Here is a 9273-nt window from a genome sequence, read left to right as displayed (position 1 = left end):
GCACTGCAAGGGGCAGGAGGAAACACTCACATCTGGAGCTCTTGAATACCAGGGTACAGAATCTCCAGCACCTGGGGAGCCACAGGGCCACATCTGGAGCACCTGAGTCTTGGGAGCAAGAAGAAAACGCCTGGAGCATCAACACCTCTGGAGGTGAAGGGCAACATCTGGAGTCCGGTGCCAGAGGAACATATCCACATCTGGGGCTCAGCTCTCAGGAGCCCGGCGGCAGACCTCATCCCTTGCACAAGAAGCGGGGTCCGAATCCTCGCCCTCATCATGGAGGCGGACCCTCAGCACATGAAGACCCTTTATGACGCCCGGGGCTTCCTGACGGCGGTGCCAGTGCTGGACCCGGAGGAGCTGGAGGGCGCCAGGAGGGCCTTCGAGGAGCTGGAGCAGGAGTTTGGTAGGTGCAGGGAGGGCAGCCTTATCTCTCGGGGCTTATTTATGCGGGCCTTGCGTCATGCTTGCATCATGCTAAGTGGTACATGCACGAGGCAAAGACCAAGCCAAATTTATGAAGCCCCGCAAAGCCACTCTGCGTGGCCCTGAGCGGCTTCACAAATATGGAGAAAGGCAACGCAGCGCAAATCACTGCGTTGCGTTACACTGCGCCCGGAAGGCGTTCCATGGGCGTTGCGAAGGGTGTCGCAACTCATCGTTTTTGACGCAGATTTACAAGGTCTTGTCTATGATTGCTGTATCTGCTTTATGTTGCTTGCATCTTGTGTATGGTGGCTGTATCTGCTTTATGTTGCTTGTATCTTGTGTCTGGTGGCTGTATCTGCTTTATGTTGTTTGTATCTTGTGTCTGGTGGCAGTACCATGGTGCAAGGGTGCCAGCGTTGACACTAGGCTGCAGAAACGGCGCCAGCGCAGGGAGAAAGGAAAACAATGCACCGTATTGGATAAATGCGGCGCGTTCCTGCCCTTTTCCAGTGGCGCAGGGCAGCGCAGGAATGTTTTTTGCTGCGCTGCTCGGTGCCACCATTCCCATATATAAGCCCCTCCGTTTAGAGGCCTCTCGGTGTAGAGACTAACCCCCCTCCTTGTGTCCCCTGCAGGCTGGGTCTAAAATGGGGTGGCAAGGTGAGCAAAAGAACGATGGATTGAACCCAGACCTCTTGACTGGGGGTGAATGTTTGATTTGCTTTGCATTCCGTCCATCATCTGTGTGTCTTTTGCTTTCTCACCCTGCAGGGAAGGAGCACGCCCAGTACAGCCTGCACAACGCCCACCTGCGCCTGCCGTGTGTACTGGGCCTCGCCACCCACCCGCACACCCTCCAGGCCATCACCGCCGTGCTGGGGCCCCACGTGGTCCTGCTGGACTCCAGGTTCATCTGTAAATACCCGGCCTCCGACGTGCCCCACCGAGGGAACAGCGCCCCCTACGTGGCCTGGCACCAGGACATCAAGTAAGTCAGACTGCGGGGTGCTGGCTCCAGGGTGGGGGAGGGGAGGGCTCAGCAGGGGTGATGTGTCTGTTTGTACTTCAAGGGTAAGGCCAAAGGATGGCATTCCTGCCCCCTCAGCCTGGTGAGGTCTGATTAACAGGCTACCTGGTGGGCACCATGTGGTGTTTAATACACAGGGCGGTGCGGGGTGCACACACAGCATAGATTACAGCATCTTTCATCTAGGCAGTACATGACGGCATAAGGCTGGCTGCACTACCAGACACACATCACCCTGTGTCATCCTGTGCCCTCGTGTGTCATCATGTGGCTTATTATGCCCTCATGCACCATCCTGTGCCATCATCTGCCATCCTGTCCCTCCATGTGTTATCCTATGCCCTTTGTATGCTATCCTGTGCCCTCATGTGCCACCCTCTGCCCTCATGTGCTATTGTGTGTCCTCTTGTGCCATTCTGTGCCATCATATGCCATCCTGTGCCCTCATGTGTCAAAATGTGCCATCCATGCCTTGATGTGCCATCCTGTGTCATCAATAGCCATCCTGTGCCCTCGTGTGCCATCCTGTGCCCTCATGGGCCATACTGTGCTCTCATGTATTATCCTGTACCTTCATGTTCCATCCTGTGCCCTCATGTACCATCCCGTACCCTCATGTGCTATCCTGTGCCCTCATGTGCCATACTGTGATCTCATGGGTTGTTCTGTATCATCATGTGCCATCCTGTGCCATCCTATACATTTATGTGCCATCCTGTGCCCTTGTGTGCCATCCTGTGCCCTCATGTGTCATCCTGAGCCCTCATGTGCTATGATGTGACCTCATGTGCCATCCTGTGCCCTCATGTGCCATCCTGTGCCCTCATGTGCCATTCTATGCCCTCATGTGCCATCCTGTCATGTGCCATCCTGTGCCCTCATGTGCCATCCTGTGCCCTCATGTGCTATGATGAGATCTCATGTGCCATCCTGTGCCCTCATGTGCCATCCTGTGCCCTCATGTGCCATTCTATGCCCTCATGTGCCATCCTGTCATGTGCCATCCTGTGCCCTCATGTGCCATCCTCTTGCCCCGGGGTCTGCCGATGTTTGGCTGACAGTGTCCTCCTCCTTTTACTTCCAGGTATTGGGGCTTCGAGGAGGGCCCGGTGGCCTCAGTGTGGCTTGCCCTGGATGACGTAGACGCAGAGAATGGTGTCCTGCAGGTTATTCCAGGTATGGATAAACTCCCATAGTCAATGCATGCATCACAGTAGCCTGGAACTTTAGCACTGATTGGCTGAGAATGGGGGATGGGCTAATACTCTACTGGTGAGCCCCAATGTAATCACATAAGAATCTAGGACAGGGCTCCACAGCATGGGAGATAGATAGGCCATCTCTTTACCTTGAGCCCCAGTGTCGTGACATAGGGATCTGGGACAGGCCCATACAGCAGGAGAGGCCATCAGTTAACCAAGGAGCCTCCATGTCGCGACATAGGGATGTGGGAGAGAGTTATATGAAAGGAAGACGGTGCATTCATTCACAATGAGTCGGAGTCCAGACAAGCAGGGGTGCAGCAGGCTAATATTGTTGAAGCCCTTGTGCCTTGACTCAGTGGTGTTGACAAATTGTCTACTTCTCTATCGGAGTCCACTGCTGTCCTGACACAGGGATGTTGTCTTTGTACAGAAAGTCTGGAGATAGAACGCGGGCTCCACACAGGTCCTGACGCCCTCAGCACCATGTGGGTCACAACTATATCTCAGGATGGAGCAAGTCCATGCTGCTATGTACGAGCGCCCCAGTGTGATCAGAGGGATCCGTGCCAGGGTTGGATTGGTAAGGGGGCTCTTGGGCCATGGGCGATGGGCTGGTATCTGAATTGCAGCTGTGGGCCGCTTTTTTGGGCAGCGTGGTGGCCGATATGGGATGACTATGCTGCTCCACCCAGTGGGGGCCTGAGCAGCCTTTGCGGAGGCAGATGGACCTCCGTTACCCCCCTTTTACCAAGGGGGCGGAGGTATCATTCCCAGTCTCCGGCTGGCCCCGCCCATTAATGTATGCAGATTGAGCAGGGGCAGGGGGGCTGAGCTTAGGTTGCCTCACTTATATTCAGGTGTGGTTCACCAGTGTAAACTATTCCAACAACACAGAGTCCTAGCAACAATCATCGCATTTTTTTAAATCTTAGTAAAGTTAAGATAAAACACACCTCTCTTATAGAAATCCCCCAACTTCTTTTTATAACACTTAAAACACTGAAGCAATGTTTTAAAAAAAGACGGGTGCAGATTTACAAGTCAATTGCGTCACATTTACGACCTTGTTGCGTCACTTCTGTGACTCAGCGGCAGCGTAAACCATGCTCCACGTTGCGACTTATTTATAACCTGACGTATCTAGGGAGATGCGTCACGTTGTGAAGCCCTGCACCACATTAAACCTGCGTCAGGTTTAAGGTATGCAGGGTGGGCGTTCCGTCGGAAAAAACCTCGTAAAAGTGACGGTGTGAAATCTACAAGATTTCACAGTCATTTTTCAGAGGCTGCTGTGACGAAACCTTACGCCTGCTTGAAGCAGGCATAAGGAGTGGGCCAGCACGTTAGGTATGGGCGGTCCCTGAACATTGCTGGAGTAGCGTTGCGCCTGCGACATGACTCTAGCCATGCACCGACCTGACACGCATCTGTCTATCCCTGCGCCACGGTGTGCTGCATTGTAAATGCGACGCATCCGTGGTGGCGCAAGGAGAATTGCGAATCGCATCGTTACTGGAGCATCACTGCTAATCTGCAAGGATGCGCCAGTCCTTGTAAATCTTCCCCGCAATCTGCAAATGTGGGGCTCTTTTTTCAGGGTGCCCGGGCCAACTTTTTTCAAAGCCAATCAAACCCTGACCCGTGCTTTACTGTACAGCTGGAGCGGGGGGACACGAGGTCCTAACAGAGGGACGCTGCTTATGGTTCTACAGGCAGAGATGTCTTTGCCTGTAAACACGGGCACCACTGCCTTGAAAGAGTGATATTGGACAGGGTTGGCCAGACAGGGCTCTAGTAGGAGCCTACAATCTTCACCCAGATTAGTGTCAGAGGCTAGACTCCTGGGGGCTGTGGAGGCCTGGATGAAAGATCCCCGGGGTCCTCGCGGGGTTCTAGTGTTCAGAGATGGCTCTCTCTTTATTTAGAAGCCGCAGTCCTCTGTTAGATGAAAAACCTTCTTTTACCACTCGTCTTTTCCATGCATGCCTTTACCATGCTTCCTTTACCACGCAAATGCCTTTACCACGCGTTTTTTTCCATACATAACTTTACCACGCTTCCTTTACCACGCAAATGCCTTTACCACGCAGTCTTTTCCATGCATGCCTTTACCATGCAGATGCCATTACCACGCAGTCTTTTCCACGCAACCTTTACCACGCTTCCTTTACAACCCAGATGCCTTTACCACACAGTCTTTTCCACGCATGCCTTTACCACGCTTCCTTTACCACGCAGATGCCTTTACCACGCATGATAATTAAAGGTAAATGTGTGTATAATTATTGTGGGTGTGGCCCGTGCTGACACCTCATTTTAGACAGAGGCGGGGACTGCATGAGTACCCAGGCCAGGAATCAGTGCCCCCCTTACTCCAACCCTCTTTTCTTCTGCAGGAAGTCACAAACAAGGTGTCCTGGAGCACTGCACAGCAATGACCCCCGGAAACATGTTGTCCACCAATCAGGAGATTCCGCGGCACCTGGTTGATGCAGAGAAGGCGGTGGAGTGTCCTCTTCAGGCTGGGCAGATGTCGGTGAGTTCACAGCGCTCTGTCGTTTCCTGGACTCATGTCTCACTGTTGTGGTTATTCTCACAGGCAAACAAGCAAGGGGTTACTGCAACGTTACGAAGTAACATGAAAAGCCATGATACTTGAGCCCGGTGCATTGTGGGTGTCAGGCAGACCAGTGATTCTCCCACTTATAAATGAGGCAGTCGGGAAGTGGCCGGGGCCAAGACATCCATCAATTTATGGCATTGCCCTTCCCATAATGAGCTTTTTGTCTCCATTACTGTGTACTCACAACCCCCCTTAAAGGTGCCCCAGAACTTTGTACTCACAGCCCCCCTTAAAGGTGCCCCAGAACTGTGTACTCACTACCCCCCTTAAAGGTCCCCAGAACTGTGTACTCACTACCCCCCCCCTTAAGGGTGCCCGTGTACTGTGTACTCACTACCCCACCTTAAGGGTGCCCATGTACTGTGTACTCACTACCCCACCTTAAGGGTGCCCATGTACTGTACCTCCCTGTACTTACAGCTTTCTTTGAGGGTGCGCCAGCACTGTGGACTCACAGCTCCCCATGACGGTGCACCAACCTGTGTACTCACAGCTTTCTATGAGGGTGCGTCAACTCTGTGTACTCTGTACTCACAGCTCCCCCGGGTGCACTCACACTGTGTACTCACAGCTTACCATAGAGAAGCGCCCACATTGTGTACTCACAGCTCCCCCTGGGCATGCACCCGCACTGTGTACTCACAGCTCCCCCTGGGGTGCACCAGCACTGTGTACTCACAGCCCCCCTGGGGTGCACCAGCACTGTGTACTCACAGCTCCCCGGGGTGCACCCTCACTGTGTACTCACAGCTCCCCCAAAGGTGCACCAGTACTGTGTACTCACAGTTCCTCCGGAGGTGCACCAGCACTGTGTACTCACAGCTCCCCCTGGGGTGCACCAGCGCTGTGCACTCACAGCTCCCCCTGGGGTGCACCAGCGCTGTGTACTCACAGCTCCCCCTGGGGTGCACCCGCACTGTCTACTCACAGCTCCCCCGAGGTGCACCAGCACTGTGTACTCACAGCTCCCCGGGGTGCACCCGCACTGTGTACTCACAGCTCCCCCGAGGTGCACCAGCACTGTGTACTCACAGTTCCCCCGGAGGTGCACCAGCACTGTGTACTCACAGCTCCCCCTGGGGTGCACCAGCGCTTTGCACTCACAGCTTTCCTTGGGGTGCCTCAGGACTATGTACTCAGTTTCCCCTTGAGGTGCACCTCAAGGCGCTGCCTGTCTTTTCTTTGTCCCATATCCAGTGCTTAATTTGTGCCTGTGTTTTCCGGTGCTTTTCTGTAAACAAAGGCACATATGTCTGAGAAACCACCATATGGTGGCAGTGTGTGTGTATTTTTAACTAACTTTCATTAGTAGAGAACTAAATGATTTAATATAGCTTTAAAAAAATGACAAAACTTAAAGGTAAAAAAGTGACGCGGGCAGTGCCAGCTGCAGTGGACCAGTGAGTAACACATTGGGCCCTGGCACTTACATTTTTGGCAGATAAGCACGGCTCATATCCTACATTTCTCTCGCCAGATCCACGACGGGCTGACAGTCCACGCCAGTGAACCCAACACGTCCCACAGACACAGATGTGGCTTCGTTATTCGCTACGTCCCCACCACAGCCTACCCCGTGGAGGTGAGTACAATCCTCTCCTTCATACTGTCTGAGTATGAATGTGTGTCAGTGGGATTATTAGACGACAAGAGTGACAGTGTGGACTGCATGTGTTTGTGTGTGTGAATCCACTCACTTGTGTTTGTGTGCGTGCATTTCTACTCGTAACTGTGTGTGTTTGGGGATTTAGATAGTTTTGGTTGTTAGTTACGTAAGAGAGGCAGGTTTGAAGGTTCAATAGTTTGGGGATTTAGATAGTTTTGGCTGTTAGTTATATAAGAGAGGCAGGTTTGAAGGTCAGTTGTGGGATTTAAATAGTTTTGGTAGTTAGTTATATAAGAGAGGCAGGTTTGAAGGTTCAATAGTTTGGGATGTTAGATAGTTTTGGTTGTTAGTTACATAAGAGAGGCAGGTTTGAAGGTTCAATAGTTTGGGGATTTAGATAGTTTTGGTTAATAGTTATATAAGAGAGGTAGGTTTGAAGGTTCAATAGTTTGGGGAGTTAGATAATTTTGGTTGTTAGTTATATAAGACAGGCAGGTTTGAAGGTTCAATAGTTTGGGGATTTAGATCGCTTTGGTTGTTAGTTATATAAGAGAGGCAGGTTTGAAGGTTCAATAGTTTGGGGATTTAGATATTTATGGTTGTTAGTTATATAAGAGAGGCAGGTTTGAAGGTTCAATAGTTTGGGGATTTAGATAGTTATGGTTGTTAGTTATATAAGAGAGGCAGGTTTGAAGGTTTAATAGTTTGGGGATTTAGATAGTTATGGTTGTTAGTTATATAAGAGAGGCAGGTTTGAAGGTTCAATAGTTTGGGGATTTAGATAGTTATGGTTGTTAGTTATATAAGAGAGGCAGGTTTGAAGGTTCAATAGTTTGGGGATTTAGATAGTTATGGTTGTTAGTTATATAAGAGAGGCAGGTTTGAAGGTTTAATAGTTTGGGGATTTAGATAGTTATGGTTGTTAGTTATATAAGAGAGGCAGGTTTGAAGGTTCAATAGTTTGGGGATTTAGTTAGTTTGGGTAGTTAGGTTGTTCTATAAGAGAGGCAGGTTTGAAGGTTTAATAGTTTGGGGATTTAGATAGTTTTGGTCGTTAGTTACATAAGAGAGGCAGGTTTGAAGGTTCAATAGTTTGGGGATTTAGATAGTTATGGTCGTTAGTTATATAAGAGAGGCAGGTTTGAAGGTTCAATAGTTTGGGGATTTAGATAGTTATGGTCGTTAGTTATATAAGAGAGGCAGGTTTGAAGGTTCAATAGTTTGGGGATTTAGATAGTTATGGTCGTTAGTTTTATAAGAGAGGCAGGTTTGAAGGTTCAATAGTTTGGGGATTTAGATAGTTTGGGTAGTTAGGTTGTTCTATAAGAGAGGCAGGTTTGAAGGTTCAATAGTTTGGGGATTTAGATAGTTTGGGTAGTTAGGTTGTTCTATAAGAGAGGCAGGTTTGAATGCTAGATAGTTTGGGGATTTAGATAGTTATGGTCGTTAGTTATATAAGAGAGGCAGGTTTGAAGGTTCAATAGTTTGGGGATTTAGATAGTTATGGTCGTTAGTTATATAAGAGAGGCAGGTTTGAAGGTTCAATAGTTTGGGGATTTAGATATTTTGGGTAGTTAGGTTGTTCTATAAGAGAGGCAGGTTTGAAGGTTCAATAGTTTGGGGACTTAGATAGTTTGGGTAGTTAGGTTGTTCTATAAGAGAGGCAGGTTTGAATGCTAGATAGTTTGGGGATTTAGCTAGCGATGGTTCTTAGACAGTTTTGAAAGAGAGGGAAGGTTTATAGTTAGTTATTTTTGTAAAGTACACGCTTTAGAGATTCGGTTGATCATGCCCTTTTCTCTCTCACTACATGACACCAGTGTAGGTCCTCTATGATAAGGTCTTGTATTCTCCCACGTCTGAATGCCCTTATTCTAATGCACTTCTCTCCTCTCTGATTCCAGGACCCCGAGCGCCCCCGATCCTTCCCCGCCACCGTGCTTGTTGCAGGAACAGATGAATTCCAGCACTTTACAGATCATGCACCCATCTTTTTCTCCAAGACCTTCTGACACCTCTGCAGAGCATCATCAGGAGACACCTTCCTCTCTTCATGTAGTTCATAACTGCCAGTAACATGCTGCTGCATGGTGCAGGTTCATTCCTGATCTCAGATGGAGCCCTATAGGTTCAAATATGTATTTCCTCTTTTTTAACATCTTGCAGTGAGCCTTAATATTGTCTACAATAATGTTCGGATGGTAGGCCAAAAGGTGCTGCAACTGTTACCGCAAAACAAACAATTGCGGTTTCAGAAATTGATAATGTGAATTCCTTTTTGCACTGCACTGCACTTTCATTAGAAAGCACACGCCTGCATCCTGTTTTGGAATCTCAGCTGCCTGACTATATGTAAATTTTATTTTATTAATGTTTATTT

At 49.5% G+C, this 9273-nt stretch overlaps 1 protein-coding gene across 1 annotated transcript; it reads left to right on the top strand.

Annotated features, from left to right (window-relative positions):
- The first annotated feature begins 279 nt into the window (after nucleotides 1–279).
- LOC147689221 (phytanoyl-CoA dioxygenase domain-containing protein 1-like) lies at nucleotides 280–8905 on the top strand. The gene is made up of 6 exons (XM_086940038.1): nucleotides 280–409; nucleotides 1204–1420; nucleotides 2544–2635; nucleotides 5061–5200; nucleotides 6765–6869; nucleotides 8798–8905. The coding sequence occupies exons 1-6, from the start codon at nucleotides 280–282 to the stop codon at nucleotides 8903–8905; spliced, it is 792 nt and encodes a 263-aa protein (XP_086796164.1).
- Nucleotides 8906–9273: the final 368 nt, after the last annotated feature.

Source organism: Lissotriton vulgaris, chromosome 10, assembly GCF_964263255.1.
Source record: "Lissotriton vulgaris chromosome 10, aLisVul1.2, whole genome shotgun sequence".
NCBI lineage: Eukaryota > Metazoa > Chordata > Amphibia > Caudata > Salamandridae > Lissotriton > Lissotriton vulgaris.
Note: the sequence above shows the minus strand (reverse complement) of the source record. Positions and strands in the feature narration are given on the sequence as shown.